This window comes from Mesoplodon mirus (assembly GCF_964341445.2).
Source record: "Mesoplodon mirus genome assembly, chromosome: X".
Classification (NCBI taxonomy): Eukaryota; Metazoa; Chordata; class Mammalia; order Artiodactyla; family Ziphiidae; genus Mesoplodon; species Mesoplodon mirus.
In genome coordinates, this window is record NC_138981.1 from 110,967,209 (window position 1) to 110,991,502 (window position 24,294).

General features: G+C 41.9%; 2 protein-coding genes across 10 annotated transcripts in view; one reads left to right on the forward strand and one right to left on the reverse strand.

Annotated features, from left to right (window-relative positions):
* The window catches only part of SMARCA1 (SNF2 related chromatin remodeling ATPase 1), a 150,076-nt gene extending 144,873 nt beyond the window's left edge, over window positions 1-5,203 (reverse strand). For all 8 annotated transcript variants that reach the window (XM_082609584.1, XM_082609583.1, XM_082609586.1 and 5 more), the window contains exons 1-2: window positions 4,877-5,203; window positions 30-116 (exon numbers count right to left, since the gene is read on the reverse strand). In XM_082609584.1, the coding sequence (XP_082465710.1) occupies window positions 30-116; window positions 4,877-5,050 (261 nt within the window). In that variant the 5' untranslated portion in view covers window positions 5,051-5,203. The remainder of the gene's footprint in view (window positions 1-29; window positions 117-4,876) is intronic.
* Window positions 5,204-22,150: 16,947 nt separating this feature from the next.
* The window catches only part of OCRL (OCRL inositol polyphosphate-5-phosphatase), a 56,276-nt gene continuing 54,132 nt past the window's right edge, over window positions 22,151-24,294 (forward strand). The window contains exons 1-2 of one of the 2 annotated variants that reach the window (XM_082610730.1): window positions 22,151-22,399; window positions 22,645-22,725. In XM_082610730.1, the coding sequence (XP_082466856.1) occupies window positions 22,362-22,399; window positions 22,645-22,725 (119 nt within the window). In that variant the 5' untranslated portion in view covers window positions 22,151-22,361. The remainder of the gene's footprint in view (window positions 22,400-22,644; window positions 22,726-24,294) is intronic. The other variant, XM_082610731.1, reaches the window with a different exon arrangement.

Sequence of the window (24,294 nt, forward strand, 5' to 3'; positions counted from 1 at the left end):
TTCACTATCCTAGCCAAGAACATATTTACCATTTTCTCTTCATATTCTGGATCCATTTCCTTTTCAGATTTAGAAGCTTTAGCAGCAAGTTTGAGTTGAAATGGAGAAAGGACTTTCTAGAATTTCAAAGAAAATAAATCATCAAATTGCAAAGCAAGGTCAACATTCTCATTTGAAGAAAGTAAAAAGTAATTAAATACTAAATAAATAAATCAACATGGGCCACGCCTGGACCAATGATGAGAGCATGCCATGAACAGGGCTTATGATTAATCCAGTTCTGTGCACCTGAGGTCCAATTAAAAAAAAATCCAAAGAATTGTGAAAGCCAGAGAAATAACATTAATTAAAATAAAAACCAAAAGGTGGGAAAATGAGCCTTTTCACCTACTGTCTAATTTAAAGTGTAAGAAAGTGTATAACCGGCAAATAGGAGATTTTAAATCTAGACTATTATCAACCACAAACCAAAGAATTCAAGGAAAGTAAATATTAATTCTCAGAAACACTTCTTTATGTAACAAGCCAAACTTTCAGAAGAAAAAACTGTGGTTTCTGTTCCTGAAAAGATATGATTTTTTAATATTGTTTTATATCCTAATTAGAACATTTAAACTGTTTTATGTACTGCAATGCAATCATTTATATTTAAAATAATGAAATAGTACAGTTTCAAACTTTTGGTTTATGTTAATTTTCTCCTACTGGAAAGAAAACCTTTTAAAACTATTTATAAACACGAATATTTTGTAGAAGCAGTTTCTCAGGGCTATTAACCTATTAACTATTAACCTTTGATATTTTAAAAAACTGTAATTTAGTGAAAAGTAATATAAATCAGCTACTTTAAAATACTGAAATTATCTAGGGGGTTATCTCATACATCCTATCCTTTATAAAGACAAAGCTGGTACTTGTAAATATAAGTAGATATGTAGAATACACCTCCTTCCCTGTAAGAAATCAAGAAGTAAAATAATAAAAACACAAATCTACCCATTAGCACCAAAGTGGAGAGTATTCCAGTTTTAACACAGACTGCAAAATCAAAACACAAATCTGTTTGTGAAAACTAAAGAAATTATGTCCATTTGAGCATGGCTTTTGACAGCCTGTTCCTGAAAACTTAGGTCATAAATCAACAGAAGAATGTGATCTTAAACATAAGAAAAACATGGCTTCAGTAGTTAATGTTTTCTAACATTTACTAAAATTTCTATTTTGAGGAAATCCAGACTAAGATTATGGAATCTGACCCTGGTCAGGGTTCTCCTTTGGAGCACTGATCAGATATTGTTCAGTTATTCTTAGCCCAGATAACAGCCACCTTGATTTACAGCATCTCATATGTATGTATGTGGGATGTTCTGAATGTAATTCTGGATGGATGAGAATAGAAACTACTAAAATGCCCTCAATACCACACTTTCAAACTGTCACATACACTAGAGACCCTATTTTATTTTCAATGCAACAAGGAAAATTTGATAACAAAATCCACACCTTTATCACTCCCTGAAAAGCTAAATGAAATCTAGTTTTCAAGTTTCAAAATTACTTTCCCTCATATACACAAGTATATAACTAATAATGTGGGATACAAATTTCACTTATAGAAAATTAAAGCTTTAATATTAGAAAAACATTTTACTCTTTACTTTTTTGCTTACCTTGTGGTAGAATACCATAAAATTTTAATTATATGCTAATTAAAATTCCTAACCTTGAGCATTGCCATTAAAAGCTGTAGGTAATTACTTAATTGGCACTATCTTCCACAACAAATTTTAAAATACCTACCTTCTAAACCTTTCCATTTGTGTCTGTATATGTTTTCACAAATAAACCCTCTCATACAAGAAAAGATAAAAGGTGACTACGATATTCTAATGAATTCCTTATGGATTTTTTTTTTTTTTTTTGCGGTACGCGGGCCTCTCACTGTTGTGGCCTCTCCCGTTGCGAAGCACAGGCTCCGGACGCGCAGGCTCAGCGGCCATGGCTCACGGGCCCAGCCACTCCGCGGCATGTGGGATCTTCCCAGACCGGGGCACGAACCCGTGTCCCCTGCATCGGCAGGCGGACTCTCAACCACTGCGCCACCAGGGAAGCCCCCTTATGGATTTTATCATCTGGTAGTCTAGATGCCATGAGAATGCAGCACAAGGTCACCAAGATGCCCTGTCTTAAAGACCATGACCTTTTTCTTGACATTTTCATTACCAAAAATACCAACTCTAATTTTCACAGCATTAGGTTATCCAACTGTCACTTAAACCAAGGAAGTTCAAGAACCAGAAGGTAAGCAAAAATACCCTTCTGTAGCTAAATGTCACAAGATAATCCACTCTCATCTACTTTATGCATCACGAAAATGCTCTCGTTCCGAGCCTACTTTCTTTTATTTGATACGCAATTCCAGCAAGTTTGATAATCTGGCTTCCCATTCTACAGAGAATAAAAGCAGCAGCAAATGACTTGGGAACGACCAGTAGAAGAAGGCACACTGGCAACAGCAAGAAAGGATGGCAGAAGCACAGGACTAAAACTTAAGTTCCATTGCAGTAACAGCCCTTTGCTTGGTGTTCAGGTTATCTCCCTCTCCCCGCTGGATCCCTTGTATTTTTGTATTTTACAATTGTTTTAAATGAAAGGTTTTGTTACATCTATGTCCTTTATCATAAACCCATTCTTTCTGATGAAAGTAGATGAAGTGTCTAAAAAGTGATAGTTAACCTTACAATTGAGGAACGAGACTGAAAAATTATGAAAAAAATCAACACAATACTGAAGTGTCTGGGAGGTGGTTATTTAATTGAGGGGAAACAACCTCCTAGGTCTCAAATGCCTTTGTATCACTGTCAGAGTACAATAACTGGCGGACATGAGAAAAAGGTATTTAATCTGCACTTTTAGGACACCATTTAAGGCATCAAGGCAGTGTGTAAATATTTAGATTGGAGGGAGGTACCGATTTACTTTATTTGAAGCAATGGTACAAATGAAAGCACTTAAGTAGATGTTTTGGTACTACTCAGATTCTTAAGGAAAAATTTAAAAAGATGTAGTGACTAAATCAGTAAACTTCAGATATCCAGAAAGTTCCTTCCAGGCAGCACCTCATTTCCCTACGCTGAGCGGACAAATGAGATACTATTAGTGCAATTTCTGATCAGGCCACAGAGTTGTAGTAATATATATGCATCAACTCTCAGTGATTATACAGGTTTTTTATTGATTCCCAGTCTCTTCACAATTCAAAAAATTTATACACCCTGGAAATTCAACAACCTTTACTGCCATACAAAAGACGGCGGAGCACTTACATTTACCCAATCTAGGGAATAAAAGGCACCTAGACGCACTCCTGAATTTCCCAACATTGATTTATATTGATGCTTGGTATTTGGCCCAGCTTTAATCATCGATATTGTCTTACCAATCCAAGTACCACATAGATCCTAATATGCGTATGTTTTCTATGGTTTTCACTTAGCACTACAATCGTCTTTCTGTTTAGTCAACCTTGTAACCGTAAAATATGTCAACTGAAGCAACTGCTGAATTTAAAATTACTCTAATTCGCGGCGAAAGGTGTTAATTTCCCTCAATAGCTTTTAATTTGGTCATATAGTACCATATAATGATCCAGACAAAGCCACTGGAGATCTCTAAAGCATAATTTTAATTACCTACCTTTTTTTAAATTGCGATATGTATACTCGTAAACGGAAAAAAATCCAGCCATAAACGATCCGTTCCACAATTTTATTATACATCAAAAATCCTTATGCCCCATCCTATTTTTTAATCTCAATTTTTTCAACGAGTTTCATAGTTTTATTTGCACGTCTCGGCCCATATGAAATATGCCTTATGGAGATAATACATATTTTTCTGGATCTGGCTTTACTAGGTGTCAGAGCCGTCCCCTTATGTACATTAGCAGCAGTTCATCCTGGCGACGCTGAGTTTAAAAAAAATTTTTTTTAAAAACCTGCGTGTGTCCAGGAGCCAGCAGCGCCCACTAGGAAAGGGAGGCGGAAGCCTGGAAGGCTTGGGGCCGGATTGGGGGACCATTTGGGTGGCCCTGGAGTGAAACACTATACCGTCGGGGGCGGGGCAGGAGAGGGTGAGGGTGCACACGTTGGAAATTTTCCTAAGCCAGCGTCCACCGTGCCTCAGTCTGGGGTTTGGATTGGGAGGAGGCGGGGGTACAACGCTGAGAGCTCATTTTCTCGGGGTGACACCCCCGCCTAACTCAGCAGGCGGGGACCAAACGAACAAGGGATGATTTTTTTTTTCCCTGCCACCCAAGGGGCCGACATTGCCAATCAAAGAAATAAAAGTCTCTCCTATCGTCCTCCGCCTTCCAACCACCGGCACCTGGAAATTCAAATTTCAAAAAATAAGCCCCCAGCAAAACCCCTTTTGCGCGAGTGTGGGATTGAAGGGCCCAGATTTCCCAGGCAGAGGCCGACGGGAAGGGGGGGGGAGAGGGAGCGAGCGAGAGGAGAGGGAGAGGCGGAGGCTTTTTCCTGCACGGCCCCATCCCCCACCCCGTTACCCCAGTTCCGGGAACGCGAGGCGGGCCGGGGGCTGTGGAGGGGCTCCCCAGCCCCCAAGTCCCGGGATAACGGGCACCCGCCGCCCCGCGCCGCGCCCGCGCCCCGCCCCCGGCCTCCAGGAGGCGTAAAGGGAAGGGGGAGGGGAGCGAATGCTAGACTGTTCCGCCGCCCCCACCCCGCGCGCCCGCCGCCCCCAGCCCAGCCGAGCTCCGCGGGTACCTGTCGGCGCCCAAAGGTCAGGGTTTCGGCCCCTCGGAGGGGCCCGGCGCAAGATTTGTCCACCGCACACACACCCCCTTCCTATTTACCTCCTTCTTCTTCTCGCCCTTCTCCTTGGCCACGGTGGCTTCGGTGGCCGCGGCGGCCGCTCCCTCCTCCTTAGAGGTGGACGGCCCCGGCTGCTCGTCCTCTATGACCACGACCGTGGCGGTCGCATCAGAGGCTGCCACGGTGGCTGCCACTGCGGCGGTGTCCGGCTCCATGGCGTTGGAGCGGGAACAAGGAGGGGGACGAGCAAGGGGACGAGGGCTCCTGGGCGGCGGCAGTGGCTGCACTGGAAAGAGCTAGATGGAGCAAGGGTGGGGAATCACGGGCTTCCAACCCCTTCACTCGGGCCCCCCTTCTTTAAATAACCCTCAACCCTGCCCCACTTCCGTCCACCCACCCTACGTCACGGCCTCCCCCCGTCACCCTCCCCCCTTCCTCCACCCCCCCCTCAACGATCGCGAGACTCCCCCTCCCCACCCGGAGACCGGGCCGGCACCACACGACCAACTGTTGCCTGAGCGTGGGGCGCGGACAGGGGTGCAGGCGGGAACCCACAGCCCGCAGCCCCCTAAAAATCTCCTTCCCCACACGCCCCCAACAGTCAGCCTCAGCTCCCCTCGCAGATGTGTGCAGAAAGAATCCTCTTCCCCTTAAATCTGCTCTTTGTACCTCGGGGCGCTCTCCCCTTCTTGCACAAAGAACTTTTCCTCTGCTTATAACTGTACTGTAGAAGGTCTGTTTCACCATTTGCAAAGCCCAGAACCCCTCTGGGGACTTCCCTTTCCCAGGTCCCCAAAGGGAGACTGGTGGTGCTCTTCCCACCTTCGTAAATTCTGCAGAAGAACAAGCACTCCTTCAATCTCTAGATTGCAGCTGCAAACATTCACTTACAAGGCAAAGCGTGACCCGGGTTTTACGTATATTCGCTCTGTTTTCAAGTCTGATACCTCTCGGATGGCCAATGTGCAGGAGCCCTTCTTTTGCCTTCACCACTGAATTTTAAAAGTCCTGGGGATCAAGGTCAAGGTCCCCACAGAACCTCGGGCAACTCAGGTGCCTAATACTAATAATTGGGTTGAGTTATTGTGATTTTTTGTGTATTTTATTCGTATCCCCGTTGTTATTTAGTAGTAATTCAACACCAATAATATGCATGATCACGGATATAAAAGCATTTTATAAAGGGTATGCAAATGTCAGTTATTAAATATTATTGTTTCTATTTCTCCCCACCAGTTATTTTGATCAATAACGGGAAGATTAACATCTTAGTCTTAAAATTTCAGTCAATAGGGACAAAAGATAGCAAAACGTATAAAACACAGTATACCAAACAACAATCACAAAACATACAATTTCCAAAATGAAGCAAGTATTTTCCAAAGTGGAAAGAAATCTTGATTAATTTCCCTTAACACACCTTCCTAAATTCCCAATCTGAAATCAAGTGTGATTTCTGCAAAGAGCAGGAAGGCACACAATTGTCCCCCAAATATATCCCTTTTTCCTGGGGATAATACGCTAAATTCCCTTTTGTTTTAAAGCTGTGACTCCTTAATGTGCAAAAACCTTGTGAGATTTTAGCTGTTTTTGATAATTTACACCTTAGTGTGAATGAGTGTGAGATCCTGTCCAGGGACTGGTTTTGAACAGAGAAAAAGAGGCAAAGAGCAAGACAGGAGATTGAAGGAGTGTGCCACTGAGAGGAAAGGAGAGGCTGGTGGTTCTAGCTTTGCTCTGATTTTACTTTCATTATATTCTTCTCATTTACTTTAGATTTTGCCCCCAGTGCCCACGTTTCTAACCCTGAAGTACACATGTGTACTATCCAACAGGTATACGGAGTCTCAGTATTAAAAATAGTTCATATGTCTGAAGCGTCAACTTTAGTCCAAAAGTGGAATGGAATTAAGTCACTTAACAGGTCATTTGAAACATGATTTTTTTAAAATTTATTTATTTATTTTTGGCTGCATTGGGTCTTCGTTGCTGTGCACTGGCTTTCTCTGGTTGCAGAGAGCAGGGGCCACTCTTGGCTGTGGTGCGCGGGCTTCTCATGGTGGTGGCTTCTCCTGCTGCAGAGCACGGGCTCTAGGCGCACAAGCTTCAGTAGCTGTGGCACGCAGGCTCCAGAGCTCAGGCTCAGCAGTTGTGGCACACGGGCTTAGCTGCTCCGCAGCATGTGGGATCTTCCCGGACCAGGGCTCGAACCCGCGTCCCCTGCATTGACAGGTGGATTCTTAACCACTGTGCCACCAGGGAAGCCCAAAACACAATTTTTTAAAATTAAAATGTGTAGATGTATTAAGGAATGAACTGCAGAGTTTGAAGTATCTCCAAATAAAAGCTTGAGACTTCCAGTTGGATATCCTACCCCTTCCCCACTAACTGTTCAGTCTCTGCAGTCATTCAGAGTTGTCTGGTGGGAAAGTTCAAGAAGCGCTGAAAGAGAAGGATGCTGCAATGCATGCATCCACCTGACTTGAGAAGGACCCTTCCAGATGAGGGCAATGGAAGAGTTCTTTATTACCAAACTGCAGCTGTGGGAGGATAGAAGTCCCCTTTCATTGCCTGAGGCTTCAAAGGAGAAAGACTCAAGAAATATTCGTTGTGTATTGATGTGTTCCTGCTTGCAAGGGTACTTTATCCTATTGTATTTCTCATTGCCAATGTATGGTATTTCAGATACATCGTGGGCTAAATGCACTTTTGTGAGGAAATCTGGGAAACTCACATCCTTTCATAACACCTTTTCTGTGGGAACATGTGTTCCAAGTTCCAAAAAAAGAATTTAGAAATTAATTTGGGGGATACATTGGCAATTTTTCTTGTATGTATAATGCATCTTCCTTTTCAAGATGATGTGGCTGAAAGTGCTACCAAGTATAAGTTTGGCTGGAAAGGTCAATGCTTGGTCCATAGACCTTGCCACTGGATTCATGTAAATATTGCCCTTTGGCTTGTGGCAACAACTGCTATTTACAGAGCATGTGCTATCCTTATTTGCAAATCTGCCTAAAATTCATGATCTGTAGACTTTGTTCTGCAAGAGTCACCTCATTTCTGATCCTACTCAACACCTTGCCCTGTCTGCTACTACTTTCCCGAATTATGTCTTTTCATTTGAAATGGTCTTGAATTGCTCTGCAACGTTGAGGTTGGAGAACAAAGCAAAATTTTTTTATAGAGAACCATGGGGTCATATTTGGGAACCTCAAAACAAATCCTAGTCTACAGGACAGGACAATACGTCCATTTGGCAGATTGTGAATATTGTAGAAGTTATCCAATAGTCATTTTCACATAGCCAAACTTGTTTAGTAGCTACCAGAATGCGTGTCCAGTGGTGGTATTAAATACTTTTATAAAGTTCATAAAGGCAAGGTCAAGGGCGTTCATAAAAGCAAGGTCAAGGGCGTTCCTTCTCTATCCAGTATCTGAAATTTATCACTGAAACCACAGTACGACAAAAAAACCACATTGTGATCCCACTGATCAATGTTCTTCAGAAGCTGGTACAAAGGATTCTGGTGACAGTATCTTGCTTACCACTCTAGTGACCATTCTGTTCATATCAGTGAGCTTCTCCACCATTCTTGTCAAAGACATTTATGATAGTGGCATTTTTTTAAACAAATTTTGTGATGCATGCACACTTTGGTTTTAGAATTTTTTTAATAAATTTATTTTATTTATTTATTTTTGGCTGCACTGGGTCTTTGTTGCTGCACACGGGCTTTCTCTAGTTGTGGCGAGCGGAGGCTACTCTTTGTTGTGGTGCGCGTACTTCTCATTGTGGTGGCTTCTCTTGTTGCGGAGCACCGGCTCTAGGCGCATGGGCTTCAGTAGTTGTGGCTCACGGACTTAGTTGCTCTGTGACATGTGGGATCTTCCTGGACCAGGGCTCGAATCCATGTCCCCTGCATGGGCAGGTGGATTCTTAACCACTGCACCACCAGGGAAGTCCCGATAGTGATATTTTTGCAAATGTGTTGTTTCCTCGATGCTCCGTATGTTAAGGAAAAGGTGATGGTAATAGCTAGTATACGTCTACCGTTTCTTGAGTACCCACTATTGTATCAGGCACTGTGCTAGGTTCTTTACATATGATATTGCTAATCCTCCTGGTGATTTTATGAAATGAATATTATTATCCCTATTTTATAGATCAGAAAACAGAGGCTTAGAGAGTCTAAACAACTCATCTAAGGTCCCACAGCTGGTGAATGACAGAAGCCAGATTCAAATCCCAGACTGTCTGGCTCCAAACCTCACCTTTATTAAGTATTCTGTTCTTCACAAGGCTTCCTCCTTGACCGTAGAAGTTATGTTGAGAAAATGACTGAAAAATATTTCTACCGATTGTCTCCATGGTGTTCACTCTGGGTTTATTAGAAGAAACTGTCACTCTTAAGGCTCTGGTTTTATATACAGCCAGATAATTTCTTTAGCTCCATGTAAAAGTTGTTGTAAAGTGGAAGTTGGAGAATAACTTGGGATTCTTGCATGTACCCAAAGTAAATTCTTGGAACAGGAATGGACTCAGGACAGTTAGAGGTCAGGGAGTGGGGAAAACCTAACAACTTAGATGTCCAAGAAGAAGTGTTTGGCAGAATATTGTATAGTACATTCATAAATGGAATACTAAGTGGTCATTATGAACAATTATGTAATATATATTTGATGACATGGAAATATGCTTCTAATATATTGCTCAGTGAAAAAAAAGGCAAGCAAGAAAACAGAGTGATCCCATTTTTGCAAAAAGAAAGAAATTATTTACATAAGTAGATTTCCACAAAGGAAAAGTCTGGAAGGTTCCACTCTAACTGTTAACAGTAGTTACAGCAAGGTGGTGGGATTATGTGTGGCTTTTTTCTTATTTTTGCTTTTCTAATCCTAATTTTCCTCCATGAAGGTATTCATGCTTATATAATGAATAACATATATATATATATATATATATATATAAAACTGAATCACTTTGCTGTACACCTGAAACTAACACAATATTGTAAATCAATTATACTTCAATTAAAAATACAGAGAAAAATAACATTTTCACAAGTGAATCAAAAAATATTGCTCAAAACTGGACAGGTTGAAATAATCCCTAACAGAAGGAGTAGGAGCTAGTGGACAGGGTAAGTCAAAAAGGGACTACTTCATACTGAAGAGACAACGCAGTTATTTCATGTGTAATGTAACAGAAGAAATATAAATTACTGTGCTGTTTACAGTAATGTTACCTGGTTAAGGAACTGTTTTTTGGTGGGTTTTTTTTGACTTTATCATTTTAAGTTGCGTGTAAAAGAATTTTTTTTTACTTCTAAAAGTTATCACACAAAACCTAGCTCAGGAAAAAGTTATAGCCGGATTTTTAAAATACTTCCCACCCTGAAATTCTACACACACCATGCAAGCCCTAAAACATGAAACACATGCTAAGTAATCTGAATTGGATTTGCTAAAACCAAATGGTGAATATTATTAGAGTCAGAATAGCCAATTATTACCAGCTTGGGCTCTAGAGTTGGAAAGACTTGGAGTTCGAATTCTACCAAATTATTTAACCTCTCTAAGCCTCAGATTTGCAGCTGTAAAATGGATATAATACCTAACCCAAAGTGGCTTTATGAGGGCTTAATGTAAAAGTATACGTAAAACATTTAGCATGGTCTTGGCATGTAATATGAATTCAATGGATGGTAGTTAACAAAAAGAAAAGCAGGGTGATGCTTTGAGCTTCAGACTGAGCCAAGGAAAAAGCCAGGATATGAGAAAGTCCAGAACTAAAGTCCTAAACTAAATTGGGGATAAGGCAGAATTGTTGTTTGTCAAGTGATTTTCTCTGTTCGTTATCATTTATTAGGGTCAGCAAATTGGTGCAATTACACTTCCTCAAAGGTAAGTTATGAAAAAGGCAGTAAGTGAGGGAGAAGAGGGTCAGGACACCTCCCTGCTTAGAATATGACCTCCTTGAGGACAGGGACCATTTCTGATTCACCTTTGCTTAAAGGCCACATGAAATGAGGTGGAGGGAAGGGGGTCCAGGGGCTGGCTCCCCAGTGGCATTGTGTCTTCCACCCTCCACACATACCATTCAGGTGTTATGCTGCCCTCTGTGGTTTCTCCCACTTTTCCTCTTTTAATTTTGCCCTAGGTGTCCATTTTGGACAGATTTCATATTCATAATAATATATTTATAGAACACTTTTCAAGGCTCTTTTACAGCTTACCCACTCTGTGTTAAACAGTATATCAAGGACTATGATGACTTGCAGAGAAAATGGATTAGGCTCATCTAGAGCCTAGACCAGTGGTCTCAAACATTAACACAACAGCATCACCTGGAGGGCTTGTTAAACACAGATGGCTGGACACACTCCCAGACTTTCAGAATCGATGGGTTTGGGGTGTGGCTAGGAATTTGCCTTTCTAACAAGTTCCCAGGTGATGCTGATGCTGCTGGTCCAGAGACCACACTTTAGAACCAGTGACTTAGAACAGAGCTCAGCAAACTTTTCTGTAAAGGACCAGATAGTGAATATTTCAGGCTTTGTGGGCCAAAAGGTCTTTGTTATAACCATTAAACTCTGCTGCTATAGCATGAAAGCAGCCATAGACAATAGGTAAATCATGAGCATGGCCGGGGTCCAATAAAACTTTATTTATGGACACTGAAATTTGAATTTCATGTGATGACATATTATTCCTGTTTTGCCTTTTTCAACAATTAAAAAATATAAAAACAATTCTTAGGTCGAGGTCATACAAAAATGGGCATCAAGCTGTGTTTGCTGAACCTACCTGAAAGAGAACTCATTATCTAAGGAAGATAAAGCAAACACAAGTGGAAAAAAGAGGCATAACAAAGCAATAAACATGTGAGTAGGTGTTTAACCTTGATAGTAATCAGGGAAATGCAAATTAAAACCACAATAAGATACCGCTACACATCCACTACAATGGCTAAAATTTTTTAAAGATTAACAATAGCAATGGGGACTCTCATGTAGTACGGGTGAGAGTGTAAATTGTATAACCACTTTGGAAACCAGTTTGGCATTATTTACCAGTGCTGAACACACATGTACCCTATCATGGTAGAGAAATGGAGATGTGCCACCCAGATTCTCCTTCAAGAAAGGACATTCTGTGCAGATATGGGGAATGCCATCAACAGATAGCTTCCAGCTGCCAGCTCCTTGAAGGTCTGCCTTAGCTGCAGAGAGTTGCTTTGCCCAGGGTCAGGCTCTTCCTAAGATGAATGAGCAAGGCAGGAGTGTCAATGAGCCAGGCCTGACACAGAGCACACTGATGGGTACTACTTGTTCTGAAGCTCCACACCAAGTTGGCTCAAGCTTTGTCAGACCTGTGTCACAGTTCACCTTCTCCCTCAGCCCAATCCTCCTTCTTCTGCCTTTCTTTCATGGGTGTTGGTCCTAATAAACAACTTGTACTCAATACCCCATCTCAGATTTTGCTTCTGGAGAGCCCAACCTATGACACCTTTGACCCAGTAATTCCACTAGGATAATATACCCTAGAGAAAATCATTCTTATGTACACCAAAATCTATGTACAAGAATATTCATAGCAACTTTCGTTTATAATAGCCAAATGCTGGAAACCACCCAAATGTCCATCAGCAGGAGAATGAATGTGATGTATTCACATGATGAAATATTATACATCAATGAAAATGGCAGCAATATATATCTACATGCATGACACAATATTAAGAGAAATAAGCAAGATATAAAAGAGTGCCTACTATATGATGCCATCCATTAAAAGTTCAAAAATAGGCGAAAGTATTTATGGCTGCACTCATAATTGACAAAACTATAAAGAAAATCAAATAAATGATTACCACAGAAGTCAAGATAGTAATGTCCAGGTATGATCTTCAAAAATTTTAACTGGTATGACTCAAATCCAATCGGATAGAAGCTTTTATACCTCATGAGAGTATGCTGGCTCAATACTAACACTGGTTTAATTCTGGGTGGTGGAAGAAGGGGTGGTCAGAGACAGAGGCACCTGGTTTGGAGGTGTCTTCCAAAATGCCAACAATGTTTGGTTTCTTGACCTGGCTAGAGGTTACATGGGCATTCACTTGAGAGTAATTTGTTAAACTGTACATATGTATTTTATGCACATTAAAAGCAGGTAAAAATAGACATACTATAGGAAAATATAAATGCTTTATAAACATTTACATTAAAAAGTATAACTGTTGGGCTTCCCTGGTGGCGCAGTGGTTGAGAGTCCACCTGCCGATGCAGGGGACACGGGTTCGTGCCCCGGTCCAGGAAGATCCCACATGCCACGGAGCGGCTGGGCCCGTGAGCCATGGCCGCTGGGCCTGCGCGTCCGGAGCCTGTGCTCCACAACGGGAGAGGCCACAACAGTGAGAGGCCCGCGTACCGCAAAAAAAAGAAAGAAAGAAAAAAGTATAACTGTAATGCACTGAGGAGATGGTGGGGGAGTGAAGGTAAGAATGATCAGAGCTCATCGTGTGCTAGCTCACTGTGTGCTTATTTGTTCTGTAACAATACGATATAAAACAGACCTTGAGAAATTCCAAGACATTCTATAAAGAGGTACAGAGAGAGAACCACTGTTGTTCAGAAGGAGCATTCTTTTCCAGCTGAGAGGTAATGGGAGGAAAGCTTCAAAGAAGAAGGACTATTTGAGATGAGCATTGAAGAATCGTGACGATTCCAGCAGGTACAGCTGCAAAGGAGGTTTGGGGGAAAGACAGCTTTAATGAGATGTAAGGAAGAATGAATCGCTTGTGATCAAGAAATTAGACAAATTGATGAGAGCAGCATTTCCCAACTTGTTTTGCTGCTTAACATCCTTCGATGTTAGAAAATTTAGGAAATTCTGAATCATACATTATTTTCTGCAAGAGATACCTATATTGAATGACTACTGTGCTAGGTGCTAGGTATACAGCCATAGCAAGACAGACACCATCATGGAGTTTACACCGACTATATTGGGACTTAATTTCTTTCTACAGGCACCATTCTTCATGAGAGCAGAAAACAATCTAGACTAATCCATGTAAACTCAGACAATTCGATGTTGTTTGTGTGTGTGTGTCATTTCACATTTAAACTCGGTCAGATTTAGGAGTACCCTCCCTCCCTCCTTCATGACCCTCACCTTGATTTTGAACTCCAGAGTTTATGTAAGACTGAAATAGCAGTGGTAGGGAGGAGGTGTCCACTTCTTAGGCTCTTGATATATTCTGCACTGGCCTTCCCTGAGATGTACAGTCACCCTGTCATCCATTCCTGCTGCCATCTGTGAAGGTGGCCAACTCTGCTTCAGGGCTCTAATCACCCTGGTTCCTACTGCCACCCAGCGCTGCTTCCCCTTGTCATAACCACAAGACTCCAGCTTCTAAGTTTTCTTTTCCTATTTGCCTCCTTCTTCTCAGTTCTGAGGCTCTTAGGATGGAGGGATAGAGTGAGTAACATAACACGTCTTGCCCAGCGAGTATTCTTCCCAAATCTTTCTCTCTTACGCCCTGGACCGAGACATGAAACAATAACCTAAAAACCAAGAGTATGTTCTGCCCTTCTTTTGTGACATCTGCATTGGAATTGAGACCAGCCTCCTGTGTCACATCCTGCCTCAAAAGGTCACAGGGTTGAGGTTAGAAGAGAGCTTGGGTAATCTTTATAGATCACCCCTTGGATCCATCAGTGTATAGATTAAATGCCACAAATAGATAAAAACTGCATTCAAGACTTGGCTGGAATCCTTGAATTTTGTGCTTTAAAAAATATCAGCTTGCTTAGTACTTTAATAATTTTTGTGTTTAACCTCCAAATGATGATATTAGAGAGATGGTTTTACTTTGCAGATGTGGCTAATTTTTATTCCTGATAAACGAAAAACTGAGTTGAATTCAGCCATAACTCTATTTTCTCTTTTAGGGTTTTCAAATTACTAGAGAAATCTTTATGTACTATGTAAGAATTTTGATCAGATAAATGCAGCTTATGGGCCTGATGAGTATCACCTTGAGAATTTGTAGAATTTTAATCATTTTTACGGTCTGTATTTCAACATCAGCATCCCTTTGATTCTTTGCGGATATATGTCAAACAGCTTATGACCAGTAAAAAATAATTTAACACTCTATAAAGGTCAAGACTGAGATGGCAAGTTAGAAGTATTCAGCTGGATGATCAAAAGAGTACCTGAGTCATGAGCACACCCATCTGACAGCCACTAGCCACTGCACTTGTTCAATTCCTAAGGGAAATGCTGGGTAGAGCATAACGTTGTGAAGAGTAGACTTGGGAGGTAAATCTGGGAAGATTTGTTCAGGACAGAACCCTTTTTAATAATTTTTTTCAACTCCAATTTCTGAGGGAAAGTAGGCCTGGGTGCTGCCAGACCTGGCTATGGGATTTGTGAAGCAGAAAGGAGATCCTGGTCAAGCAGAATGAACTAGGGGAGGGGGGTGAAGGGAATTAAGAAAGTAACCAGGGCATGGGAGTTCCCTGGTGGCCTAGTGGTTAGGATTCTGCACTTTCACTGCCGTGGCCCGGGTTCAGTCCCTGGTCAGGGAACTGAGATGCATGGCCAAAAGAAAAAAGAAAAAAATAGAAACTAACCAGGGCAGGAATAAGGTAGCTAAGGGAAGGTGAGATGTAGAGGGGAGGAGGAGGGTCTTCAGGGCCTCCTCTGTCTGCTGTGCCTGTCCCCTTCACATAAGTCTTACCCCAAATTCCATAAGGAATGAAAAGTATAAGTGGAAATATATAAATAAAAATGAGCTCTTTGTTATGCTGCTCTGCATGGAAAGCAATATCTACGTTGGATTTGTGTTTATGAAAAGCAAGGCTTTTCAACTACTGGGGATTTAAAAATCAATGAATCATTTATGCCTCGGCTCGGCCTGCCTTCCAGCCTCTGGCTGCTGACTCACCTACTCGAATCTTCCTCCCTAGCCTCATCTGTGTTAGGCAGGCCAGTTTTTACCTTTGCAGGCCCTACGCTCTCTTGCTGGTGAAGGCTTCAGCCAACATCATATTAAAATGCATCCCCGTCCTGCATTAAAAATTTATATTTTTGCTATAAATTTTTGAAAGGGCTTTTGTAATTTTGCTCTTGAAATTATTTGTCCGTGCATAACTAATTTAATTTATAATGGCTGTGATTTCTCCATAATCATTATGCATACTTGGAAATTGGAAGTGAGAAGATCCAGCCTAAAAATTATTTTCAAAGGCTATAGATTTTTAAAATAAATTTACAATTAATAAACTTGATAGAATGTTATATTTTGTGTCCATTTAATTGACTTATTATTTTTGTGTTTTTCATTTTTTTTAGTATTTTATAGTCTGTTTTTAAGATCTCACTTTTAAATTTTGTCTCCAGAAAGCCTGTAAGTCCTAAACACTTAGTTATAGTTGTTTAACGGATAAAAGACAGGCACCGAACACCCATTTACTCGTTGGTGTGTTTTGAGGGGGTGGTTGTGGTGATGGTGAGTGGTGAGACTTGGGCTTTCTCGAAGGTAGAGTTTCATTTATTTGAATTTTGTTCAATGACCATTTAACTCTTTGCATTGGATGCCTCTTATATGTCAATACAAGTATAGGACATAAGATCTTTATTCAGTTAGGCAAAATGCCATCTGATGATGATAAGTGAGAATGATCAGAGCTATACCTTAAGGAATTTACTATAGAATTGACAAAACTTGAGTTATTGGATATTAGAGATGAAGGAGAAGCAGGGTTCTCAGATAAACCTGAAGTTTATACAACAATTTGCTGCAGGAGCAGGCCTAGGGAAATGATGAAATTAGTCAAGCTTGCCTTCATCACCCTCTGCTGGCCCTAGGCTGAGTAGATACAAATCTTTACTCAACTTTGACTCCAGGGTCAGCTATTTCAATATATCCTAAACACCACTTCAGACTCCCTCACCCCATGACCTTCTGCTCTGCCTGCTATACTAATTCCCAAACTTAATGTACCATCTTGGGATATTTTCCCTACTCCTGCTTTCCATCTGCCAAGCATTGCCAGAGACAGTTACAGACTCATGCTGATTTGGACCACTATGGAAATCCACACCATCTGTCTCCAACTGGGCTCTTTCTGTCGCTCTAAAACCTTTATTAACCTTTCTGGATTCGCTATCACTCCCCACCAGTAACTATTCCCTCCTCCTCTGCCTCGTTAAAGTTCCTAAACCCTCTACTCTCAACTTCAATTTCATTGGAAATTTCATCAGATTAAATGTGGTCATTCAGGTAGAGCAGTTACCATAGTGCCTGGCACATAGAGGGTTCTAAATAAAACAACGTACTGTTATGATTGTTAATATTGAATGAATGCCATAATGTGTTGGATTAAAAGCTCGGGCTTTGGAGTCAGACAAACCTAAGTTTGAATCCTGATACTGCCATCTATTAGCTAATGAGCAAGTTGCTAAACCTCTCTGAGTCTCGGTTTTCTTATCTTGAAAATGGAAACAATAATATTACTACTTTAAAGGGATTTAGTGATAATTAAGTAAAAGTACTTATGTGAAACCATGAGAAGAGTATCTGTCACATGAGTACAGTGTTAAGCCACCAGGATTATTATTGCTGTTATTACTGTTAATACATCCACTTATTACTCTTTTTTTTCTTTTTTTTTTTTTTTGAGAAAATCATCATCTCCCTTGTGAGAGACCACAGTTTTTAATGTCCACACCTCCTTGGTATATTTCCATTTCTTCACAACTTCTTATTCTTTTTTTTTTTAAGATTTTATTTATTTATTTATTTATTGGCTGCATTGGGTCTTCGTTGCTGCACACGGGCTTTCTCTAGTTGCGGCGAGCGGGGGCTACTCTTCATTGCAGTGTGCGGTCTTCTCATTGTAGTGGCTTCTCTTGTTGCGGAGCACCCGCTCTAGGCGTGCGGGCTCAGTAGTTGTGGCTCGCGGGCTCTAGAGCGCAAGCTCAGTAGTTGTGGTGCACGGGCTTAGTTGCTCCATGGCATGTGGGATCTTCCTGGCCCAGGGCTTGAACCCGTGTCACCTGCACTGGCAGGTGGATTCTTAACCACTGTGCCACCAGAGAAGTCTTATTTTTTTAATTTTTTTATTTTTTGCCGAGAGGCTTGTGGGATCCTATTTCCCCAACCAGGGACTGAACCCATGCCCTCGGCAGTGAAAGTGGGGAGTCCCAACCACGGACCACCAGGGAATTCCTGAAAACCTCTTATTCTTTACAATAAATATTTGAGTACACCACTGTCTGCTGGGCACTGTTTTAGGTGCTGGGATACTGGAGCCTTGGAGGAAGAAATCTCTCTTCTCTAAGGTCAATTCCTCTACCTGCACCTTGGATCCTTGTCCTTCCCAATCACCAAGGGATTTTTCTTGCAACCTTTCTGCCTCCCTCTTCTAGTATCTTAAATGTCCCCCTCTTCGTTGGCTCCTTCTCCTTTGCTTTAAAGAGGCTTCATGTTTTGTCAAGAATTTCTGTTCAACCCTTCTAACTAATTTAATTAAAATTATATATTTTTTCTTTTTACTTCCAAACTTCTTCAATACGTGGTCTCTCGTCTCCATTTCCTCAGGATATCATCTCTCCACAATTCCCTGTAACCTTGTTGCTACCCTCTTACTGACCACTTATCAAAACCACTTATTTTGTGGTCTCCAGTGAATTCCTTGACACATCCAAAGAAAGTCTCTCAATCTTCATTTTCCATGTCCTGTTTTCAGCATTTGACACTGCTAACTCTCACCTCTATATTAATTCTTTATTTTTCATTTTCATTGATTGCGAACATTTTCAAATGTAGGAAAGTACATGGAATAACATAACCAGTATATGTACACTCCACCCAGTTCTATCAGATCTGGCCAGATCCACTTTCAGATTGTGTTTAAAGAAATAAATATTTCAGGGCTTCCCTGGTGGCACAGTAGTTGAGAGTCCACCTGCCGATGCAGGGGACATGGGTTTGCACCCCGGTCTGGGAAGATCCCACGTGCCACAGAGCGGCTAGGCCTGTGAGCCATGGCCGCTGAGCCTGCGCCTCTGGAGCCTGTGCTCCGCAACGGGAGAGGCCACAACAGTGAGAGGCCTGCATACCACAAAAAAAAAAAAAGAAAGAAATATTTCACATATAGTTGATGTTTCTTGTATGCCCCTCCCCAGTCTCAATCCTTTCCCTCTCTTGAATTTGGTGATGATCCTGCCCTTTCATGTTTTATATATTATTACTATTGTATGTATGTAGCCATAAGCAACAGGTAATATTTTCAGACTTTATATACTGTACATGTTTTATAATTTTCTCTTTATGCTCAACATTATATTTTTGAGATTTTACTCTGTTCATACATGCAGCTTGAGCTATTCATTTTAATTTCAAAATAGTATTCAACGTCATGAATACCATGATTTATTTATTCATTCACCTACTGATGGACATTTAATTTGCTTCCATTTTTTTTTGAGATTAACAATCATGCTGCAATGAGCATTCTTTTACATGTCTCCTTATGCACAAAGGTTAGAATTTTGCCCAGGTCTGTAGCTAGAAATGGAATTTCTGGGTTGAAGGTTATTACCTATACAACTTTATTATACAGTGTCAAATGGCTCTTCATAGCAGTTCTACCAACCTATACTCTTTATAGCAGTGATCAGAGTTCTATCTGTTCTACATTCTCAACAGCACTTGGTATTGTCTGAATTTTTGTCAAAGCAATGATTGTTTCATAGTATCTCATGGCTTGAATTTTTTAAAATTTTTACTGGGGTATAATTGATTTACAATGTTGTGTTAGTTTCAGGTGTACAGCAAAGTGAATCTATTATACAAATACATAAATCCACTCTTTTTTAAATTCTTTTCCCATATAGGCCATTACAGGGTATTTAGTAGAGTGCCCTGTGCTATACAGTAGGTCCTTTTTAGTTATCTCTTTCATATATAGTAGTGTGCATGTGTCAATCCCAATCTTCCAAGTTATCCCTCCTCCCTTTACCCACTGGTAACCACAAGTTTATTTTCTACATCTGTAACTCTATTTCGGTTTTGTAGATAAGTTCATTTGTAGCCTTTTTTTAGATTCCACATATAAGCGATATCATATGATATTTGTCTTTCTCTGTGTGACTTACTTCACTCAGTATGAGAATCTCTAGGTCCATCCATGTTGCTGCAGTAGCTTGAATTTTTAATTTCCCTGAGTAGTAATGAGGTGAAGCACCCTTTCATGTCCTTTTGGCCCATTTGGATTTCCTTGACTACGAATTGCTTATTCATATATCTTGTCAGTTTTTCTACTAGGTTTCTTTCCTTTTTTTCTCACTGATTTGTAAGGGTTCTTATACATTCTAGATACGAATTCATTCATTCATTTAATCATGGGACTTCCCTGGTGGTCCAGTGGTTAAGACTTCACCTTCCAATGCAGGGGGTGCGGGTTCGATCCCTGGTCAGGGAACTAGGATCCCACATGCCTTGCGGCCAAAAAACCAAAACATTTCATCAATATTTTTCTAGCATCTACTTTGTTCCAGGAATGGTTCTAGGCACTGGGAATGCAGGAATAATCCAAACAGATAAAAATCCCTGCCCTCATGGAACTTACATTCTAGTAGGGGAAGGTAAACAATAAACACAATTGATAAGTAAAATAGATAGAATAATGGATAATGATAAATCCTCTCGCGAAGAAATTAATAGGGAAGAGGGATAGGGAGCATGTATGTATGGGAGTGGGAAAGGAACTTGTTGAACTGCAATTTTAAGTAAAGTTCTCTAGGAAGACCTCACTGAGAAAGTGAGTTTCGAGCAAAGACCTGAAGAAGGTAAGAGTGCAGGCAGGGTGAACAGCAAGTGCAAAGGCCCTGAGGCAAGAGCGTGCCTGGCAAGTCCTAGGAATAGCATGGAGCAGTGTTTGATTAAGCAGAGCTGGAGAGAGTGGTGGGAGAGGAAGTCAGAGAGGTGATGACAGCTAGAGTGTAGAACCTCATAGATTATCCTTTGTTAGTCATATGCATTGAAAACATGTTTTCCCAGTCTGTGGCTTGTCTTTTAAGTTCCTTATGTTATCTCGAAGTGCATACATTTTGAAATTTAATGTAGTTAAATGTGTCAATCAATTCCCTTCTTGTTTGTGCTTTTTAGTGTCTTAAGTAATCATTCTCATTCCCTATTCCAAGGTCATAATGATAGTCTATTTTCTTCTGAAAGTTGTAAAGATTTGCTTTTCACATTTAGATCTTTATTCCACCAGATATTGATTTTTTTTTCTCTATGGTGTGAGATAGCGATCAAATTTTATAATTTTCCATGTCAATCATCAATAGTTCCAGCACCATTTAGTGGATAATCTATTTTCCCTCACTGATTTGAAATGTCAAATATGCTGCATAACAACTTTCCATATATGTGTAGATCTGTTTTGGGACTCTGTATTTGGTTCCATTGGTCTGCCTACCTCCATACCACACTGTCTTAATTACTATCAGTTTAAATCAGTCTTGAAATACAGGTCATGGTAGATTCTTGAGCAAATGAATAACACAATTGAAACATTACTCTAGGAAGAATATTCTTATGACTGTCAACAGAGTAGAATGGTCAAAGGTGATATCACAAGGGCTTACACTAAAGTGATGGCAGTTTGAATGGCGAGAAAACAAGGAACCTAAAAGTAATTCCAAAGAACATATTAACAAGATTTGTTGGCTGATTGGCTACAGAGCAATTAGGAGAGAGGAAGCAAGCATATGGCTTTGAAATTTCAAGCCTGGGTCACTGTGTGAAATAGCGATGAGTTAGTTTTGTCATCCAATGCTTTGGTAACAATGGGTTATATTAGGCAAGGGATCTGGGCCAGAGATATATATTTGGTCTTTGCCTGCTTAGAGGTGACCTAGAGGGGGACCAAAGAAAGCAAAGGTCTGAGCTTTGGGGATTTTCCCTAGTTAGGTGGTGGACTGAAGAAGTAGCGGGGACATCTGAGAGGTATGGTAATCAGTATGGTGCATTCTATTAACCATAACAAGGATTTTTTGAATGGATGACGTAGGTCCTAGTAGCCCCAACACCTTTGAGTTCCCTCATTGGTATGACTGTGCTTTGGTTCTATGGCAATCTTCAAAGTCACCAGAACAAGTCTGTTGTCACAGGCAGCATTGAAAGCGTATCACTTGCTGGATGTTGGGGAGACGCCCCCGGTCCGACGGGTCTCTCCCTGCAGTTCCGCAGGTTGGCCGCAGGGGGCGGAATCTGCGGCGGCCTGGAAAACCGGCGGGGGCGGGAGGCGCCGCTCTCTCTCGGGTCAGGTTCCCGGCTCCCGGCTCCCGGCTCCCGGCTCCCCGCGCCCGGCACCCCGTGCCCGGCACGGAGCCGTTTCTCCAAGGACGTGCAGCCGAGGCGAGGGGGTGTGAGGACGCGGGAGGCAGAGTCGTCGGATCCGCCCGCAGTCCGCAGCCCCGCCGAGCCTGGAAGCTGCCGGGATGGAGCCGCCGCTCCCGGTTGGAGTCCAGCCCCTCGCCGTATCCGCCTGAGAGAAGGGGGGAGGGGAGGCCGCGCAGGGCGGGGGCGGGGGTCCGCGGGACTGCGGATCGCAGCAGAGGGGCGGCTAGGGGCCGGTCAGGACCCGAGGCCGAGCCGAGCGGGGGAGGGGGACCAGCGCGGGAGGCGCTGTCTCCGGCCCTGGGGCCGGAGCCTCCCTCCACCCGACACCGCGGGTCCCCTTCCGGCAGCGCTTCTAGAAGAGACCCTTGACTAGCGCCTGCATACTATCGAGGGTATGGAGATGAAGGGTCCTGTCCGGGAGCCCTGCGCCCTGACCCTAGTCCAGAGGAACGGGCAGTATGAGTAAGTAACCACCTGATACCCACAGAGGAGGGGAGCCTGCCATTACCTTCCAACCCCAAACCGCGACAAGCCACCCACCCTCCTCCCACTGAGGCCGCGCAGGCAACAGGTTCGGGCCCAGGTGTGACGTGCCAGTGCTCTAACCACCGAGCTTTGTCCCCAACTTCCAAGCCGGTGGATTGATTGCTCCTGTCCGTGTGGCTCAGTGGAAGGACTCAATGGGCGGGGAAGCAGGAAGCCTGGGTTCTTAGTTCCTGCCCCTGCAACTGACATGGATTGTGTAATCCTGGGCTAGTCAGTAAAGCTTTCTGGGCCTTAGTGTCCTCATCAGTTTAATAAAAACATTAGCTGCTTTAATTTATAGCCTTTGGAGTTTTAACTGGGAGAATAAAAATGCGAAAGTGGTTTACAGAAAGTATAAGTACTGTAGAAACGCTTCATTGTTAACCTTACAGAGGTGCCTTTTCTTAACCTCATTCAGCTGGTTCCTCCAGTCTCACCACCCCCTTATTCCATGTGCTTGGAGGCATATTCATTAATTCAGTAATGGTTTTGTGTAGGCCAGTAACTGCCTCACTTATTGACTTGACAGTTAGAAAAAGTAATGAAATGTGTAGAAATGTAAACGACATTTGACATTTCATCAGGGAGTGTTACCTTCCACTCTGCCTTGCACATAGGAGCTCAGTAAAGACTGTTGACTGATCAAAGGATTTTGATAAGCCATCAATATACTGCTGATCTCCCTTGCCACTAATGCCTCATCTAAAGTATCCCTGATGACCATCATATATCATAGGTAGGTCCCTATCGCTCTGTGCCCAAGCCACCTCCCCTGGTTGTTCACTGGTTTCTTGACATCAGTGAAGAATTGTTGATCGCTGAAAGTTTTTAAATTGTTGATCATTTAAATCCTGCCATCCCCCAACATTGGATTCTACTTAAAAACAATTTTTCTCAGTCCCTGCTTTTAGATTGTCCAGACTCAATCTTTATCTATGCTGTCCACTTTACAGAGAAGAAATTCACACTGGCCTAGCCTGCCCTTTTCTGAGGCTCTTGGTGCCACTCTCAACTGGATGTCAACTGGTTCTATGGAGGTAGCTCTTCCCTAGATCCTGCTTGGTCCATTCTGTTGATGTGATAAATTCATTTTATTTTTCCCAGATTTCATCAAACCCTGGAAGACCAGTTTAATGAAAGTAAATTCAACAGAAAAGTGAATTGAAAAGTGGAACACCACTGCCACTTCCAAAGGCAAGAATAGGGTGGGAAGATGTAAGCCTTGGGCAAATCAGTAAATTTTTTGTGCCTCGGTTTCCTCTTCTTAAAAACAAAATTATAAGGATTAAATAAAATAGCTACATTGTTGAGATGACCACATCTCAGGATCTGGTCCCTTGGTTTGGTAGGTTTGGAACTCTGTTCAGCTGATAAGGGAGTGAGCAGCTGGCCTTGAGGTAAATGCCTCATTCTATCTGGTCTCTTGTACTGGAAGAACTTTTAAACTTGCAGTGGTAGCTCTCCTGATTATTTGTGTCCTCCCCATAGAGAAATCGAATTCTGTAT